Source organism: Eumetopias jubatus, unplaced genomic scaffold, assembly GCF_037043125.1.
Source record: "Eumetopias jubatus isolate StellerSeaLion01/CBP00866 unplaced genomic scaffold, mEumJub1_p1.0 scaffold_15, whole genome shotgun sequence".
Classification (NCBI taxonomy): domain Eukaryota; kingdom Metazoa; phylum Chordata; class Mammalia; order Carnivora; family Otariidae; genus Eumetopias; species Eumetopias jubatus.
Genome location: NW_028274821.1, coordinates 87379045 through 87397464, shown reverse-complemented (window position 1 = coordinate 87397464; position 18420 = coordinate 87379045). Strand labels below are relative to the sequence as shown.

Sequence of the window (18420 nt, the reverse complement as noted above, 5' to 3'; positions counted from 1 at the left end):
TTTGTGGGCATGAAGGGAGGCACCGTAGGAGGGCATTAAGGGGGGGGGGTTGGTGGGGTGCCTGGGTGGCCCAGTCAGTTAAGTGTCTGCCTTCGGCTCAGGTCATGATCCCGGGGTCCTGGGATCAAGCCCTGCATTGGGCTCCCTGCTCAGCAGGGAGCCTGCTTCTCACTCTCTCTCTGCCTGCCCCCTGCTTGTGCTCTCTCTCTCTGTTAGATAAAATAAAATCTTAAAAAAAAAGAAGAGAGGAGCTGGTTGCTGGGGGTGGACCCTGGGACAGTTCAATTTAACATCAGAAGGTGGAACTTGGGAGGATGCTGAGGGCAGGAGGCACGGGGCCCTCAACCCTACAAACTCACTGCCTCAGATGGGACCCAGCAGAAACTGGTCCACTCACTGCCAAAACTAACTTCCTAAAGCGACCTCACTATGGTCCTCTCTGCTCTGAAACCTTCACTGGCTCCCCAGTGTAGCCAGGACCAAACCTACCTCTTCCTTTGGGGTTCAGAGCCCCCCATATCCCTGTGCATCTCTTTCCCAGTTACCTCTCTGAGGCCTCTACCCCTGACCCCCCCCCCCGCCCCGGGGCTGGGGGCATCTCCCACCAGCTGCAGACCTGACGTGTCCTTCCTGAAAGTAGCCACTCCACCTGTTGCCTACAATGCTCAGCTCCGTGCTCGCCTGGGGCAGCTAGGCTCTGCGTGGTTCTAGCTGTGAGCCTTAGAGTCAGCCTCCCCCAGCTGGCTCGTCTCAAGCCTTGGGGTTCTTTCTTTAACCAAAATATTTTTTAAATATTTAAAAAATTGGTTTCATTTTATATGTTTTTAGGGTTTTTTTTTTTAAGATTTATTTATTTGAGAGAGACAGAGCACAAGCAGGGGAGGGGCAGAGGGAGAGGGAGAGGGAGAAGCAGACTCCCCCCTGAGCTGGGAGCCCAACACAGGGCTCCATCCCAGGACCCCCAAGCCAAAGGCAGACGCCTAACTGACTGAGCCACCCAGGTGCCCCAGGTTTGTTTTTTTTTTCCCTTCACGTTATAAAATAACGTAAACCATACAAATGATACAGGATAGAAGGTGTTGCCTGGTCCTATTCCCTGTTAACAGTCTAAGAAAAAATCTTCCAGATTTTTCCTCCATGCAGTTTTTTTCCCTTTCCCCCTCCCCCTGCTCTCCTTCCCTTTTTCCTCCCTGCCTTTTTCCTTTTTTTTTTTTTTTAAGTTGCTGCTGGGGAAAAGAATCCTGACAGTTCAATATCCCAGCATTGGCAGAAAATCCACAGGTCATACACAAACAAAATAAAAAAAGTACTCAGACACAGAAATTTGGTTGGTTGGAGAGCTCATTGAACGTGTAACTTGCTCAAATAGAATTATAAAAAAGCAAAATTGTGTTTTTCACAGAAACTTCAATATGGCTGAGACAAGAATGCAGAATAAAATAGGTACTTAAAATTGTTTTTTCCCCCCAGTTTTTAAGATTTTAAAACTTCCTTTTATTGTGGTAAAAACCGCATAAAATTTACTACATACCCGTTTTTAAGTGTACAGTTTGGGAGTGTTAAGTACACTTACCTTGTTGTAAAACATCTCCAGAACTTTCTCATCTCACGTGTCTGAAAGTCAAAATCTATGAAACAGTAACTCTGAATTTCCCCTTCCCCACCCAGCCCCTGGTTGCCATTCTGCTTTCTGTTTCTATGAATTTGAGCACTCTAGATACCTCATATCAGTAGTATACAATATTTGTCTTTTTGTGACTGGTTTATTTCAGTTAGCATCATGTCCTCAAGGTACATCCGTGTTAAAATTGTTTTATGTATAAAGTAATAGGTGCTTGTTTTATTTTTAGAAAGAAAGCAAACCAGCCAGCCAGCCAGCCTCTAAGTAAGAAGTGAAAGTTCCACCTCCTCCAGGGGGTCATGGTCACACCCCCCATCCCGCCCCCTCTGTTCTGCTTCCTTTCATCAACTTAAAGATACCATGGATTTGATTATAAGACAACATGATTTCAGAGACGTTAAAAAAAAAAAAACCAAAAACCAAAAACCCGTAGGAATAGATTTTACACACACACACACACACACACACACACACACACACACACACGCCCCTGCATGTTTAGAATTATTTTCACTGGGCTCTTTGCCTATTTCTTTTGCTTGGGCAGCCAGCCACACAGACCTCTGTCTTCCTTTCTCTTGTGGACGCGAACTGCAGAGTCCCACCCCACCCCAGCCTGGCTGCACCACCATTGATTGCTCCCATCAGTCAGGCCCCACTGGCACTGGAGAACCATCCTGTACACATTTTGTGCCCACACAAAATGGGGGTCTGAGAACTGTAATTTGGGGAGTATAAATTTAGGGAGCAACCCAAATTGTGTCCCGTTGAGGAGTAAAAGCCAGGGGTCTTCATTAGCAAATTGCAGAAGTATTAGGAAGACCACACAAATTGTTTTCCAAATATTATGGTTGGAAGAGAGAATGACATTTTACAGTACATCAGGTTTCTTTTACGTGAGGACAGTTACTAGGAAAATATCCGATTTTTATCAAGAATGGGCGTGGAGGGGTGCCTGGGTGGCTCTGTCAGTTAAGCGTCTGCCTTCGGCTCAGGTCATGATCCCAAGGTCCTGGGATCGAACTCCATGGCGGCGGGCTCCTTGCTTGGTGGGGGTCTGCTTCTCCCTCTCCCGCTCCCGCTCCCCCTGCTTATGCTCTCTCTTATCAAATAAATAAAATCTTTAGGGAAAAAAAAAAAGAATGGGGGTGCAGCAGCTCTGTGTTCTGTCATAAGCCCTTGTCCAGTTCAATAGTTCAGAAGTCCCTGTGTCAAAAATCGGATGAAGTTTCCGGCCCGAAACGAGATTTCAGGTTCAGAGGTTCTACACACGTTCAGGGTGGGGCGTCTATTTTACAGATGTGACCCTCGCTTTCCTCCAGGTTTAAGGATTCGCAGACCCAGTATGAGCCCAGCACTCTGCCCAGTGCCCGGCACAGTGAGTGCTCATTCACGGGAGCTGTTCTTTTTTTCAGGATTGCCGGCCCCCCATCCGGGTACCCACATCCCATTCAGCATTCTGAATGTCCCACCTCCTCGTGCTCACCTCTTGGGGGCTGCCTGGCAGTGTGATGAAGGCAGAGCTGATTTTTTATAATCTTCTACACAACCCCTAGCTGAGAAACGGGTACCTGGATGGTCTTTGGGGTCCTGAGAGAGTTTCAGTCCCAGAGGCCTTCTTGGGCCCCTTCTAACCGGTGAGGAGGAGTTCTGGGTGGGTGTCGGCCCAGGGGCCTCTGGGCAGGATCTAAGGAGGGGTGGGGGGACTGGCCTGGCAAAGCCCCCAGAATCCACGCATGGGCTGCCTCCCGCACTGGGTCCTCTCTCTGCCAACAATTTGCCGAGGGATTTTGTGCAAAGAGTCTCTTCTCTCTGGGTCTCAGTTTCCCCAGCTGTCGTACGGGAAACCCGGTCCCGTTCCCCTGCAGCGCTGTGGGCACACGGGAGGTCAGGCAGGACGGGGGGAAAACCCTGCAGGCTCAGCCACCTGGGGATGCACGGTGGGGGGCGGCGGCCTTGCTCTGGCTTCCCATCGGGGCTCACCCGGGTCCAGGCCCCCCTCCCTCCCAGGCCGCTCTCCCTCCCTCCTTCCTTCCCTCCCTCCCTGCCCTCGCCGCCGAGCGCTGGCTCCCGGCATGCTGCGCGCTGCTGACAGCCTTATAAATAGTCGCCTTTGCGGGCGGCGGGCGAGGACGGGCAGGGCACCACTGGCCCCGGCGCCCGCCGCACCCCTCCCCCAGGTCAGTGTGTGCCCGCGTGCGTGTCCGGGCGCGGGGGGCGCCTCTGCGGGGGGTGGGGGAGCCGCGCGCGCCTGGGGCCGCGGGTCTGTGTGTGTCCGGGCATCCTTGGGGTTTGTGCGACTGTGTCTGTATGGGTGCTGGGATCCGTGGGGATTCGCCCGTCTGGTCTTCCCAGGCTCTGCTCTGGCTATTTGTGCCACCCTGCGTGTGCCCGCGTCGGGAGATGTGTGCTGCAGTCCCTCCTAGCTTCCTACACAGTCGCCCCTTTGTCCAGGCTGGCACTCCTGGCGCTGGGGCTCCAGGTCCCTGCCCTTGGCACGTCCCAGCTGGGGCCCAGGGAAGGGGGCTGTGGCCGCACGCCCTGCCCTGGAGGACCTGGCGGGGCTCCTATGAGATTGGAGGAGCTATCCTGCCATGCCATTTTGAGTGCTGGGGGGACAGGAAGCCCCCTGGATGTTTGGCCCCCTGCCCCAGCCTCCTGAAAGGGAGGGGGCTCTAAGGGAGCCCCTGGGGCCAACACATGGGACCTTTCCTGAGCACTGCTCAGATATCCACTCAGGAGTCTCCAGCAGCAGCAGGACAGGGCCTGGAGGGTGCAGGCCCAGAGAGGGGACACCAGCTGCCCAAGGTCACACAGCTGAGGGATGAGCCCTTCAGTGGCTGTCCCTCTGGGCCTCAGCTCCCCAGGCCCCTGGGCAGACCACCCAGTCACGAGAGGAGTTGCTGCAGCCTGGATCCGGGGGCCTTGTAAGGCCTGGGTGCTGAGCCGGTAACCCAACTCTGTCCTGGACCCCTGGCCTCTGTGAGGCCTCACCACCCAAGTTATTTTGGACCAAGGAAGTAGCAGGTGCCAGCCGGACAGAGGGGCTTAGGTTACTGGGAGGAGGCAGGGCAAGGTGGGTGGGAGGCCACTCCGCAGGGTGTCACCTCAGGCTCTCTCTGGCCTGGGGACCGTCCTCCTCCCTTGGCTGCTGCTGTGGGGCCTTGGCAGCTCTACCCTTCCTTGAGCACACTCAGCAGGAAAGGGCCTATAATTCATGCCCCACAAGTGGCGGGACAGTCAGCAAAGCTGCCTAAAGACCTACTAGAGTGCCAGGCCTAAAGCAGCAGAAAATGCAGCCCGAGTTTGACCCTAGCCAGGCTCTGGGGCAAGTCTCCCCTCCTCTTCAAGCCTCAAATCCCTTCCAAGACAGCTGTGAGCACAGCGTGAGGTCCCCAGCCCTATGCTTAGCCCGGGGCCAGGCCCAGTCCCGTGGGGCACACAGGCCAGTGGTACAACAGAGGGGTCCAGTAACATGTGGCATGTGTGACGCTGGGGGCTTTCGAAGGAGGCAACTGCTAGTGTGGGAGTGGAGGACAGAGTCCAGGAAGACTTCCTGAAGGAGGTGACACCTGAACTGAGTCCTAGCCAGAAGCACCTGGGGAAAGGCATCCAGGCATCAGGTGCAACAGTAGCCAGGGCCTGGAGGTGGGACACGGTCGTAGTGGGCGAGGAAGCTCCAAGCAGTTCAAGCGGTGGCTGTTAAGGCCGCAGAGGGTGGGTAGAGGTTGTTGGACCCTGTCATCCATGTTAGGGACCCAGGCTTTACCTTGGGAGCTAGGCGGCCACTTGTTGGAAGGGTTTTAAGCAGGTGAGCGATGTGGTCTGATGCTTACCAGAGAGAATCCTGCAGATTGCCTGGTGGGGTATGGAGGTAGGGAGACCCATGGGAGGCTGGGGCAGTGGCCAGGCGCCCCACTTGCAATAAGGAAGTGGTGGTGAGCACACAGGCTGGAGAGAGAGTTGGGATGTGCGTGTGCAGGGTGGAAGTGGGGTGTGGGAGAAGGGTGTTCGCGCACACTGGGGCCTTTGGTTGGGCAACAGGGTGTGGACCTGGGGACACGGGAGGGTGTGTGGGGACTTCAGGCCTGTCCAGGGACTGTAGACCTATGGGGCTGGGGAGGGAGGCCAGGGCTGGCTGGGCAGAGACAGGGGTCCTGGGAACCTGAAGTCAGCATTGTGAGGGTGGAGTGAGGGCCTGCGGTTGGGGGAACGCCAGGCAGGGGGAAAGCCGACCGAGGGTCTGGCGTCAAAGGTCAAGGCAAGAGTGACTGTGTTGGTCGCTGGTGGCCTTGGGGAGAGCGGGTGGGTGTGGAGGTGGCAATTCTAGGTGGAAGGAGCGGTTGAAGCAGAGTGGGGTCCTGGAGGGGGTGGGGTTAACTCACTTGCTGAGGAGAAGGCAGGTGGTAGAGCAAGATCCTCAAGGGGGCGAGGGGGCAAGGGTCATATGGGGGGGTGAGAGCCTGGGGGTCCCCCGTCCCCCATGAAACCTCTACAGGGCTGTGTCCCTTGAGCAGCTCCTGCAGCTTCCTCCCCCTCAGACCTCTGTGTCCCTTTGAGCATCTTCATCCCAACCCCATCCGGGATGAAGACACACGCAGATCCAATCCCTCTTCCCACCTCCAGCCTCCACAGAGCTTTCCTCCTGGCCCTGGGGAGCGTCTCCAAGGTGTTGGGCAGACGCCTGTTTTCTGGGACTGGCAAGGGGAACAGCTCAGCAGTTGCTGACGCCACTGTTTCTGTCCCTCAGGACTGTCCTCGCCACCTGGCTCCTCCGGCGGGAAGAGGTGGACGGGAGGGGGTTGCTGCCCTTTTGTAACAGTGGAAGCACACCGAGGAAAGGTGACCTTCCCAAGGTCACCCAACCTTCGGGGCCCTCCATGCCCTGTACCCTGGGGAGCGTCAGGGCCTGGCACACACCGAGGGGCTGGGGAGGAGGGGGACGGGGTGTCGGGAAGGCCCCCTCACCTGCCCCACCTGTGCCCTTTCTTGCAGTGCGCTGACTCGGCTCCCCGGACCTCAGCAGGATGGAAGGTACCGAGGCTCTTCTTTGCTGCTCGCAGCCTGGGCCTCAGTGTGCCCGTCTGTTAAGGGGGTGTGCTTTCAGGAGACATTCTGGGAAGGGTTGGAGGAGGTTCTCTGGCTGCCAGAGGGGCCTGTCTCGGAGCCTCCAGCATCCTCCTCAGGCATCTCACGGGATCTGCCAGCTCCAAGATTAATTTTAGAAGCAAAGAGGCCTCCTTGAGGCTCCTGAGGGCCCCATAGCTCACCTCCTACGCTGGTATTTATAGAGCTGAGTCCCTGCCTCTTTCTAGAAAGGGTGGGTGCTGGCAAGGGGAGGCTAGCCCTGGGGAGAGGCCCCAAGTGTGCAAATGCCAAGCCTAACAAGGACGCAGCAAGGTCCAACCCCTCTGTGGGACTCAGTTTCTCCATTGTCCAGAGGGGGTGGGTCTTAAGGATCTCTTGGGCGCTCCTGGCTGCTGCGGGCCCGGGACCTGGAGGGAGGCATGTGGCCAGCAGAGCGCCTGGCTGGCCCGCCTCCTGCCAGTATCACCGCCCCATCCTTGGCCTTGTGCCTCGGCCTGGGCGGCTCTTAAAGGAGCCTGCTGCTGCTGCCTGAGCCGGCTGTCACCCTTCCACCCCTTGGGCCCCAAACATCAGCTGCCCGAGGGCTGTGGCCTCCACCGCCTCCAGGTGGTACCCAGCACTTGGCAGGCAGTGATGGGAGCCCACGGGAGAAGCGCTTCTCCTGACAGTTCCTCTAGGCCTCCAGCCACAGGGCCAGGGGGCCCCTGGGAGCTGCCAAGCCTTCCTCAGTGGCGAGGGAACAGAGAGCCAGAGAGGGGTGGGGACTCCTTTCCTAAGGTGACCCAGTGAGGGGGAGGCCGGGCAGCCTGGGAAGAGGGCCCGGCTTCCCGTTCTGGGTCTGGCATCCTCGGAGCAGGCCCCTGCCTCCCTAGGCCTCAGTTTCCCTTGTGCGGCCAAGCTGTGGCCTTGCTGAGTTCTGAGGGCTGGTGAGGCAGAGGCTGGAGCAGGAGTTCGCCTCCCTCTCTGGGCGAGGGCTCTCCATGCCCACCGCAGCCCTTTTCCCTGGCAACTGTCTCCAGGGCAACATATGTTGTGGTTGCCACCTCCGTAATTGTACTGCCCAGGGAAGGCGGGCAATGGGCAGGCCCAGGGCCTGGGAGGGGAAGGGGAAGGGACGCGGGAGAACGGGACCATGGGGGTCTGCTGCTCAGGAAGCCGCCGCACCGCGGAAGACTCTAAGGCCAGAGGTGACCCACTGCTGCCCAGCCACCCCCTGGGGAGGGGCTGTGAGGGTCGGCATCTGAGCCCCTCGGAGTTGTCCTCAGCCTGTGCCAAGTCTGTAGCCTCCAGGCCTTTGCCTGGAACACCCTCTCCTCCCTGACCGCTGAGCTTTGCTCAGCCCATCGCTGGTCTGTCGGGGCAGGAGCCTGAGGCCTGAGGCCCGGCACAGGCCTGGACTGCAGAGGTGCTTCGGGCTCTTTGTCAAGTGAGTCACTGAACTCTGCTCCCCTTTTCCGTCCCACAGAGAAGCTGAAGAAAGCCAAGATCATCTTTGTGGTGGGTGAGTCCAAGGCAGGCGGGGTCAGGCAGCAAGCAGGGAGGTGCTTTGCAGGAGCTGGTGGGAGCCTGGGCCTGGGGCTGCACCCTGGGCTCTGCCCCTCCTCCGCTGGGTGGTGCGGGCAGATCCTCGCCCCGCGGTGGCCCCCGTTTCGCGGGGCTTCTGAATGGGTGGGCGCTTGCAGGAGGGCCCGGCTCAGGGAAGGGCACCCAGTGTGAGAAGATTGTCCAGAAGTACGGCTACACCCACCTCTCCACCGGGGACCTCCTGCGGGCCGAGGTCAGCTCGGGCTCGGCCAGGGGCAAGATGCTGTCGGAAATCATGGAGAAGGGGCAGCTGGTGCCACTGGTGAGTGGGCCCGGTGGGGTGGGGGGTGATGGTGGCCCCGAGTGGGCTCCCGCCAGCAAAGCCCAGGATGCCCTGGCGATGCTGCCTTGATCTTCCCTGGCTCCAAACACTTATGGCTCCAGTCCCCATTGCCCTTGGCAGGAAATTCCTTCTAGAAGTTCCTGGAGCTTCTAGGACCCCTGCCCCTGCCGACCCCTTCAGCCCCACACCGCCCACTCACCCCCCCGGCTCTCCACCTTCTGGCTGCCCTGGCCTTTCCGTCCTGTCGATCTCATCAGATTCCTTCCTGCCTGGAATGTTCTTTCCTCCTCAGCTTTCAGACCTCCCTGGCTTTACAGATTTGAGCTTAGACCCGCTCATTTTATAACTCCAGAAGGCCTCCTTCTTTGCCCATTCAACCTGCGTCATGCTTGGAAATTGCTAAATCAACCTCACCACACTGTGAGCTTTTTGAGGAAGGTCTGCTTCGTTCAGTGGTGTCCCTGGGGCCCTGGACAGGAGCTGGTGGGGAGGATGGCGTTGAGTCAGTATTATTGAATGAATGGATGGATGCATGAAGGGTTTGATCAACCAGTCAAGCCTTCACATTCAAAGGAGGCTTCCTGGAGAGGGAGGCTTGTTTGGAACATCTTTATTAGGGCAGAGGCCTGGAGGAAGAGGTGGGGAAAGGAGCTCATGACCTCTCCATATTTTCCTGTGCCCCCAGGAGACAGTGTTGGACATGCTCCGAGATGCCATGGTGGCCAAGGTAGATACTTCCAAAGGCTTCCTGATTGATGGCTACCCTCGGGAGGTACAGCAGGGAGAGGAGTTTGAGCGGAGGGTAAGGTGCAACCTGCTGGGTACGTTTTGCGGCTGTGATGTGGGGTGGCCAGGTAGAGGCTGCCATGATGGCCAGACAGAGTTTTGGGCAGAGAGAGAGAGAGAGACTAATTGTGGGGTCAGAGTGGGGAGAAGGGTAAGGAGGGAAACTGGGGAAGAGTTTCTAGAAGTCTTTCTAGAAGTCTAGAAGAAAACTCTAGAGGGAGAGGAAGCACAGGCTGGGGAGCTCACAAACCTGGGCTCAGGTTCTAGCTCAACAGGCCTTTGGCCAATCGTTCTGCCTCCTTGAACCTCATCAGTGTCCCCATTTGCAAAATGGGGGGACACGGTTGGCAACAGCTGCCTTAAGGAGCAGAATGCAATTAGAGAGAATGTACCCTTCCAAAGTGGGACTTGGCACCTTATAAACCCATAGTCAGAGGGGCAGGGAGCAGGATGGACAGGGCTGGAAGGGTCAGGCTGGTGTGGGGAGAACAGAATCTAGGGGCAGGGCAACCAGGACTGCTGTGGGATAGGGGGTTCAGGCCTGGCTGGAGACCGCTGAGGCCAAGGAGTCCAGTCTCCTTCCATGGGCCACGGGGAGTCTGACCGGAAAAAGTAGGCCTCAGGAACGCCTGGGTGGCTCAGTTAAGTGGCTGCCTTCGGCCCAGGTCATGATTCCAGGGTCCTGGGATCGAGTCCCACATTGGGCTCCTTGCTCAGCAGGGAGCCTGCTTCTCCCTCTCTCTCCCTCTGCTTGTGCTCTCTCTGTCAAATAAATAAAATCTTTAAAAAAAAAAAAGTAGGCCTCAAGGATGATGGCTCCGAGCTGCCTGAAACAGATGCCCAGCAGGAAAACAGGGTGGGGGCACTGCTCCCAAACACAGGCACACAAGCTCATGTATACGCGCGCACATACAGAGCACACACGTGTGCACACACCTGGCAATGCACATACATGTACTCATGCGATGCATGCATGTGGACACAGCACACTTATACACATGGATGTACACGCATGCACATGCATGGGCACACACATACACACACACACCCCCATACCTCTGCGGTCACAGGTCATACTAGGGAAACAGAGCTGCAAGTGGGGGGAGGCGAGGGGTGGGGCTGGCTCAAGGAGGGCTTCTTGGCAGAGGGACTCCTTCCCAGCGTCGTGGGGAGGACCAGGCATCCCAATAGGCTGGGGTGGGACCAAACCCCCAATCCCCACTTCCCAAGCCTGTGAGGCTGGGGCCTTCTTGGGCTTCCGTAGTTTGAGCCTCATCCAGAGGTAGAAGATTTTATGTTCCAACCTTTAAGTGCCTGCAGGACCTCAGGAAAGTGTCTACCCTGCTGTGGGCCTCAGTTTCCCTATCGTTAAAACGGAAGTGGGCTGGGTTTCCGCCAGACTAGGAGGCCATGGACACTGTGGTCAGGTGCTAGGCAGCCTCAAAGCGTGTCCTTGTCATGACACACATGTACCAGCTGTGTGATGTCACCTCCGACCCTCAGGGCCACATCTGGAAAATGAGATTACTAAAAGCCTCCTTCCCTCCTGGGGCTGTTGTGGGCGCTCTGTGGGCTGTGGGCTCCGCACAGGGCCCAGCCCTGCCATGGCCTCCAAGGGTGCGGGCACCTGGTCTTCTCAGATCTGGACACCAGGGGGCATCAGGGCCTCGCCGAAGGAAGACAGGTCAGCCTTGTTCCTTCCTGCCCTTTGCGGTGGATGAAACGCTTATTCCAATGAGATGCCTTGCTGCCCTCAGGGGCTCCTGGCCTGGCAGGGGAGAGGGACACTGAGTAAATAACCAGAGGCCTCCTGAGGCATTCTGGGTGAAGAAGGAGAGGGGACTGAAGAGGGTGTCCCAGGGAGCTGGGGATGGTGGTGGGGGTGGCATCCAGGAAGACTGCCCCGGACGAATGAGATTTTTGTTCAAATCTGAAGGCCGGCACTTTGTATCGAGGTAAGGGTTCCTGGCATGAGCAAAGGCCGGGCATGGGAGGAGGTGGGCGAGAGCCCAGACTACAGAGAGTCAGTGTGGCCGAAGCAAGAAGAGCGAAGGAGTGGGAAACACGAGAGGAGGAGGGCGGGAGGCTCTCTTCTGAGGGCACTGGGGAGCTATGGGAGAGGTTGGGAGCAGGGGAGTGGTTTTTGCAAGGTCCCTCAGGCTGCCTTGGGGAAGGGCTCGGAGGTCTGAGTGGGTCTCAGGTGGGGCCTCTGACTCGGGAGCATGGGGAGGAGGTGGCCCCAGGGGGCCGGAATGGGGCCCCTATGAGTACCGCTCCGCCCGCAGATCGGACAGCCCACACTGCTGCTGTATGTGGACGCAGGCCCGGAGACCATGACCCAGCGGCTCCTGAAGCGCGGGGAGACCAGCGGGCGAGTGGATGACAATGAGGAGACCATCAAGAAGCGGTTGGAGACCTATTACAAAGCCACGGAACCTGTCATCACCTTTTATGAGAAACGGGGCATCGTACGCAAGGTGCGCCCCCTGCAGGCCGCGGGTAGCCCTAGAAACGGGTTTTTGCCTGGGGTGGCCAAAATTCCGGTGACCTTGGGCCAGGCCTTGGTCTCCCCACTGGCTCGGTGATGGGCTGCTGTCCCCCTGTGGCTGGGCTCAGAGAGCCAGGCCAGGCCTCTGGGGGAAGTGAGCCCCTGCCTTGGTGGGGCCCACCCAGCCCTTCCCATCGTCTCTGCCCTCCCGGCCATCTCCCCACAGGTCAATGCCGAAGGCTCGGTGGACAGTGTCTTCTCCCAAGTCTGCACCCACCTGGATGCCCTCAAGTAGCAGCACGGAACCCTTCCCCAACCGAGCCCCGCCCCACCCCTGTCCTGCCTGAGGCTGTCCTGGCCTGCGCTCAGCGCCTCCACCCTGCCCGGCTGGAGCACAGACAGAGGAAGCCACTTTATCCTGTTTTCATGGACAGCCAAGCACTAAAGGCATTTCCAAGGACATTCGGTTTTATTCCTTTTTCTTTGCTTTCACTGGAGTTGATCCACGTGGTATGGCCTCTCCTAGCCCCTCAGCCCACCTGAGCCAGCTGTTCCCCCCCACCCCCACTACCACGGGAAGACCCAGGGCCCTTCCTCACCCAGGGCATGCCGGGCCTGGGGCTCCAGGGTGACTGAGGCAGGATCCTTGTTCTCGGGGACTGACAGTGAGGCACAGCTGGGCCCCGACCTGGGTTCCTCCAAATCCTTGCTGGGTGGCCTTGGCCCTGACTCCTCATCTCTCTGAGCATGTTCTCTGCGCTTCACGCCCCTGGGGCCTGTGTGCAGCAGGAAGCTAGGTCATGGGCTGGGGGGGTGCTTCCCGGGCAGTGAGGATGGCGCACGTCAGCTGTCTGGGTGGGCAAGGAATTGGCTTCCTGGGCACAAGAAGCTCTGAGGGTCTGAAAAGGGCATCGAGATTGAATGGTCAGCAGTACCTCCCTGAGGAGGTGAGACACAGAGGGCCTCCCACCGTACGTCCCTGGACAGGTCACCACCTGCCCTTTCTGAGCCCATTTCCAAATCTGAGTTAGGGTCCATGCCCCCTGCAACCCCCACCCCTCAAGGTGAGGACAAGAACACACCAATCGGGGCTGTAAGGCTGGCAATCACCATGGCCGTGGGAGCCGAGACCAGAGTGGCCTTGGAGATGAGCAGGGCTGGGGTGCTTTGGGGAGGGTGCCCCAGAATCCCCCAGGGGAGAACCATCTTCCCTTTCCTGTTGTTTCACTGTGACCTCATCACCGAGAAAGGCTCAACTTGGTGCTCACGTGTCCTTAACACCTGTCCCAGCCCCAGCTGAGTCCCTTTAGAACCAGGAGGGCCTTCAGTGGGCCACACCTGGCCGGAACAAGGCCCCATGTGGGGCTGATTATGCCCATGCTGTGTCCCCTTTTATTTATGGCAAGTGTGGCTGGTTTTCTGTCCACGTTACTTAAACTTTCCTTTAAAATAAACATATTTAAGTTATAAAAATGAGTCTTTTGAAAGAAGAAGACAAATAAGTGAGAGCACAGGGGAGGTAGGAGAAGGCAGGCATCGTGCGGGGATGAGCCTTCCGGGCTGGGTGGGCATGGGGAAGGCCTCTGCCCCTGGTCTCTGTTCCCCAAGCCAGCTGGGGTGTGCAGGGGAGCCCCAATTGCTCCGTGACCTACCACCTCTGGGTCTCCATGTCACATCTGTCCGAGCGGACTAATACACACACAACCCCCATCTTCTAGCTCAGGATTGTCCAGATCAAGTGAGGAGGAGTGGAGAAGACACGCCAAAGATGATAAAGAGCTAGAGAACTCACCTGACAGGAGCATCTTCGTGATCTTTTTTTTTTAATTATAGCTTCATCGATTCAGGTGTGTCCCAGTTTAATGAGAACCTAAGGCTGACCCAAACTACTGTTCGCCACAGAATCACCTTGTTCACTTAACAAGTTGAAAACTTGGGGGAAAAAAAAAACAACCAAAACACAGAAATGTAAAAGGTCTAGTAACCGCCACCCCATCCTTGCCACCACAGACCTTCCTTCGAGGGTTTCCGTTGTGCAGCTGGTTCCTTGACGTGGAGCTCTGGAGCCGGGCCTTGTAGACACCTAGGAGCTCACTTCCCCGTGAGAGAGGTCATGGAGGGGTGGAGGGGAGAGCTCTGAAGAGCCACAGAGGCCTGTTAGATGGAATGCAGGTGAGAGGGGGTGCAGGAGCAAGAGACAAGCCTGGAGGGGCCAGATTTGTGGGGCCTTGAATGCTGACCCAAGTATCTAGTCTCTCCCCTAAGGGCAATGGGAGGCTCAGGAGTTTTTTTGGGGGGGCGCTTGGGTGGCTCAGTCGGTTAAGCATCTGAATCTTGATTTTGGCTCAGGTCATGATCTCAGGGCCCTGCGTCAGCCTCAGCACACAGCAGGGAGTCTGCTTGAGGATTCTCTCTCCCTTCCCCACTCCCCCCATGCATGCTCTCTCTCTAAAATTAAAAAAAAAATTTTAAAGAAAGTTTCTTTAATGAAAAATTTCAAACAAACTGAAAATTAGAGGAAATAATATAATGAACCCCCATCAGCAACATTTAGTAACTTCTGTCATTTCCCTATATTTCCTAAATTATTGTTTGACTTTTGACAAAGTATTTGCAGTAAATTACAGATATGAAGAAAAAAACTTCACCCCTAAAGTATGATTCTACAAAATAAGGGCATCTTCCTTCAAAACCACAGCTCAGAGTTTCCATAACACTAAGTTAATGCTGATTTTGTAATTTATAATAATCAGCCCACATGCAATTTTGCCCAATTGTCCCCAAAATGTGTCTTTGTTCAAATCAGGGTACAACCCAGGATCACAGGCCGCCCTTGGTTGTGATATCTGTCAGAACTCTTTCAACCTAGAATCCTTGTTATGACAACTGTCCTGCAGAGAGCTCTTTCCAGATTCACCCTTTGCTTCCTCCTGGTGTCGTCCAACTTGCTCCTCCATTTCCTAAATTTCTTGTAAACTGGAAGTTAGTTGTAAAGCCTTCATGGATTCAGGCTCAGCCTTTGGGGCAAGAACACCTAAGAGGTGAGGCTCAGGAAGGCCGTTAAAACCAGGCAGGGGGCCAGGACTGCAGCGTGTCCAGCCTACAAGGGCACGCAAAGCTCCTGGCTCTGCTTAAAAAGCTGATTCTGCTTCAGCAGGGCTGCCCTGACCGGTGAGGCTTGGCTGCTGGTCCGTGGCCCACACTTTGGGTAGCTCATGGAGAGCCTGCTCAGCGGAGGCCTGGCTGCCGGGGGTGGGGAGGAGGGGGTGTCTGTAGGATCAGCGAACGCCTGCTCATCTGCTCCTGTGGGCTGGGAGGTGGGCGTGGCATTGTGACCAGGCGGGAGATACCGCAATTGTCACACTCTTCACGTCTCTAGGGATGCCCCAGGCAACGGCTTGTCCCAAAGTGCCGGAACATTCTGACCAGCCAGAGACCTCAGGGTCTCAGAGAGAGAGAGAGAATGCTCTGCGGAGGTGGTGGCCTCAGATGCCCCCCCCCAGACTGCGCCCCTAAGTCTTGGCCTGGAGGGCCCTGACGGCCTGGCCGGAGGCGCTGAAGTGGGAGAGGAAGGAAGCGGGGAGCAGAGGAGGCCAAGGCTGCCGCCTCCCAGCCTCGAGAGGGGCCTCAAGTAAACAGGAAGGCCTGGCAGCTCCACAGTGGGGGGGGGGGGCTTCGGAGGGGTGGGGGGCCAGAGTCCTACTGCACATGTGCGGCCTGTGAGCACAGAGCTTCCTCGCTGGGGAAGCTGACCCAGAGAGGTTGTGTGACTTGTCCCAGGTCACACAGCAAGGCAGGGGCACCGGGCTCGACCCTCACCTGCCTCTTGGGCTTCTGCCCCTTTCTTGGGGTTCTGGTACAGGGTCTCCTGCCTGTGTTGCCCTCCATGGTTCATGGAGTGCTGGGTGAGTCTCTCCCCTTCGTGGGCCTCAGTTTTCTTCCTACGAACACTGAGCCTTACAACATAGAGTTTCTAGAATCCTGACCCAGTGGAATTCTGCCTCCTACGTGGTGCTCATGGGTTCTTTGGACCTTGGGGAGTGGGTTTCATCAGAAAGGCCAACATTTGGGAAGCAGCAGGTACCTGGACTTGTCCTTGGGGAATGAGAAAGAAACCCTGAGGGACTTCTCTCTTCTAGAACAGAGCAGTCTGGCAGGACCACTGACCCTTGTGACCACCATGTCCCCTTAGGGAATGATTCCCCCTCATCAGAGGCCTTGTCCTTGGCTCAACATGCCTCCAACACCCACACCCTGAGGCCTCAGAATCACAGCGTATGCAACCTCAAGCTGCTAGCCCACTCATTTATTCTGACAGTATTTCTCAAACACCTCCCACAGGCCAGGCGCTATTTGAAGTGATGGGGATGGGGCAGCAAACAAAGCAAGGCCTTCGCCCTCATGGAACTTCTGTTCTAGAGAGGGAGACAGACCAAAAAAAACAATATATAGTGTGTCAGATGGAGACCAATCGCTGGTGTGGGGAGGGGGCTATTTTAAATGCAATGGCCAGGGAAGTCCTCACGGACCATGCGACATTGGATCCGTGACTTAAAGCCCTGTGGTTATCTAGGGGGAGAGTGTTTCAAGGAGAGGGAATAGCAAGTGCAAAGGCCCTGAGGTGGGTGTGTGTTTGGCACACTCCAGGAATAGCAAGGAGGCCAGCGTGGCTGGAGTGTGGGGATCGAGGGGGAGCAGAACAGAAGATGAGGTTGGAGAAGGGACAGGGGAAGCCTTGCTGGCCATTTGAGGGGCTCTGGCTTTTACGCCGAATGAGACGGTGACCCAAGATGGGTGCTGAGCAGGAGGGATGGAACTTGGCTCAACTTTAATAGCCCCCTTTTACTGTGTGCAGAATGGGCTGGGGTAAGGGTGGCAGCAAGGGAACTCCCTAAGGAGGTGACTGCCATATTCTAGGAGGTGCTGCTGGTGACCAGGGTGGTAGCTATGGGGTGGTGGGAGCCCCACAAACACTGGAAAACTGGGAGAGCCGCCGCCAAGTTTCGCTTGTTGGTTGGAGGAAGGGTGTGGGAGTCAAGAACCCCTCAAGGCTTGAGCAATGAGAGGAGGGGTCTGTCAGGGTCTGAGATGGAGGCACCAAGACGGGAACAGTTGGCACAGAGGCAACAGAACGTGGTTCTGGACACATGAGGTCTGAGCTGCTTAAGTTACACCCAGGAGCCTGGAGCCAGGAGGAGAGTAGAAGTCTGGGAGCCATCAGTCTATGTAGATGGTACTTAAAGCCATTTGTCTGGATGAGGGCACCCAGAACAGCACTTGTCAAACTTAATGTGCACACAGATGCCCTGGGGGTCTTGGTAAAATGTAGGTTCTGAGTCAGCAGGTCTGGGGCAGGGCCAGAGAGAAGCTCTCAGGAGATGTTAAGACCCACAGCTGGAATAGCAGGGAAGCAAGGCATCATATTTTATGGGCAAGACCTGCTGGTGGGTGATGAAATCGATAGAGTGGCTTGTGATCAGTATTGGAAAGGAAATGAGACAAGATGAATGCGTATCGTAAGGGCATATATAGGTTCACAGAATGTTGCGATTGTTTGAGTCTGAGTCTCGGGGTGTGTGCTGGGACACAAGGTAATGGTCCCAAAGGTTTGTGAAAACCTGACCTGGGAACGAGGGTAAACAGAAGGGAAGAGGCCCAGGGGCCAAGCCTGGGAGGATGAGGAGGAATGAGTAAGGAGGCAGATAAGGTGACCAGGGAAGGGGGAAGAACAAGACGGAATGTTCTGGAAGCCAAGGGATGAAATTCGGGCTCAGACCTGAATTATTATCCTCTGCTTCTCCCCAACCCTGTTGTCATGCACACTTGAGTCTCAGTTTCCTGCACTGTAAAATGGACACGCGACAGTCTCAGGCCATTAGGTGGCTGTAAGTTGGCACTTGGCACAGGGCTGGACAGGCTGGTTAATGGTGGAGTGATTCTGATTCTTGTCCTGGACTTTAAGCTTCTCCAGGCCAGCAGGCTGTCCTCCCATGGTGCAGATGAAGAAAGATGAGACCCAGAGCATAGAAAGGGCTTGCCTAAAGCCACCTGAGACAGAGCCTGGATACCCTGACTCCCAGTCCCGTGCTCTCTTTTCTGTGTACCCACTTTCTCCCTTGTTCTTGTGGGTTTGGCCCTGATGTCCTCAGCAGCCCCTGGCTCCAGGCCGGTGCTGGAGACAGACAGCCGCCTGGGGGGTTCCCCAGGGACTGCCTAAAATTCCTCCTGTGGCTAGTGGCCAGGGTAGACGTGCTCCGTCCCTTCCTGTAGCCCTGGCCTTCCCAGCCAGCCAGGAGGAGGAAGGAGCAGAATTTGTGCACCTGCCCACTGTGGGGTCGGGGCACAGGGCCCTGGCCATTGGCCACATGTCTCCTTGGCGTGTGGCGAGGCGGCACCTGAAAGCATTTGTATCAGTCAGAGCCCCAACAGGAAACAGATGGCACGCTCCAATGGGATAATTTGAGAATTTAATGAAGGGTCTGTTTACCCAGGTGTGGACAGGGTGTAGGGAAACCACAAGGGACGGCAGTGTGGGCCATGACCACCCTTGGCCTAGAGAGGGCCTGGTCA

The 18420-nt window shown here is 56.5% G+C and overlaps 1 protein-coding gene across 3 annotated transcripts; it reads left to right on the top strand.

Annotated features, from left to right (window-relative positions):
- The first annotated feature begins 3693 nt into the window (after positions 1-3693).
- Positions 3694-13323, top strand: AK1 (adenylate kinase 1). 3 transcript variants are annotated; one of them, XM_028107882.2, is made up of 7 exons: positions 3694-3801; positions 6617-6655; positions 8175-8210; positions 8392-8555; positions 9262-9303; positions 11648-11839; positions 12077-13323. In XM_028107882.2, exons 2-7 carry the CDS (start codon positions 6649-6651, stop codon positions 12143-12145), a joined length of 510 nt encoding a protein of 169 aa, XP_027963683.1. In that variant the 5' UTR covers positions 3694-3801; positions 6617-6648; the 3' UTR covers positions 12146-13323. The 3 variants fall into 3 exon arrangements, with proteins under 3 accessions (XP_027963683.1, XP_027963681.1, XP_027963682.1); XM_028107880.2 differs by having other exon boundaries at positions 9262-9378; XM_028107881.2 differs by lacking the exon at positions 3694-3801 and adding an exon at positions 6375-6463 and having other exon boundaries at positions 9262-9378.
- The last annotated feature ends 5097 nt before the right edge of the window (positions 13324-18420 follow it).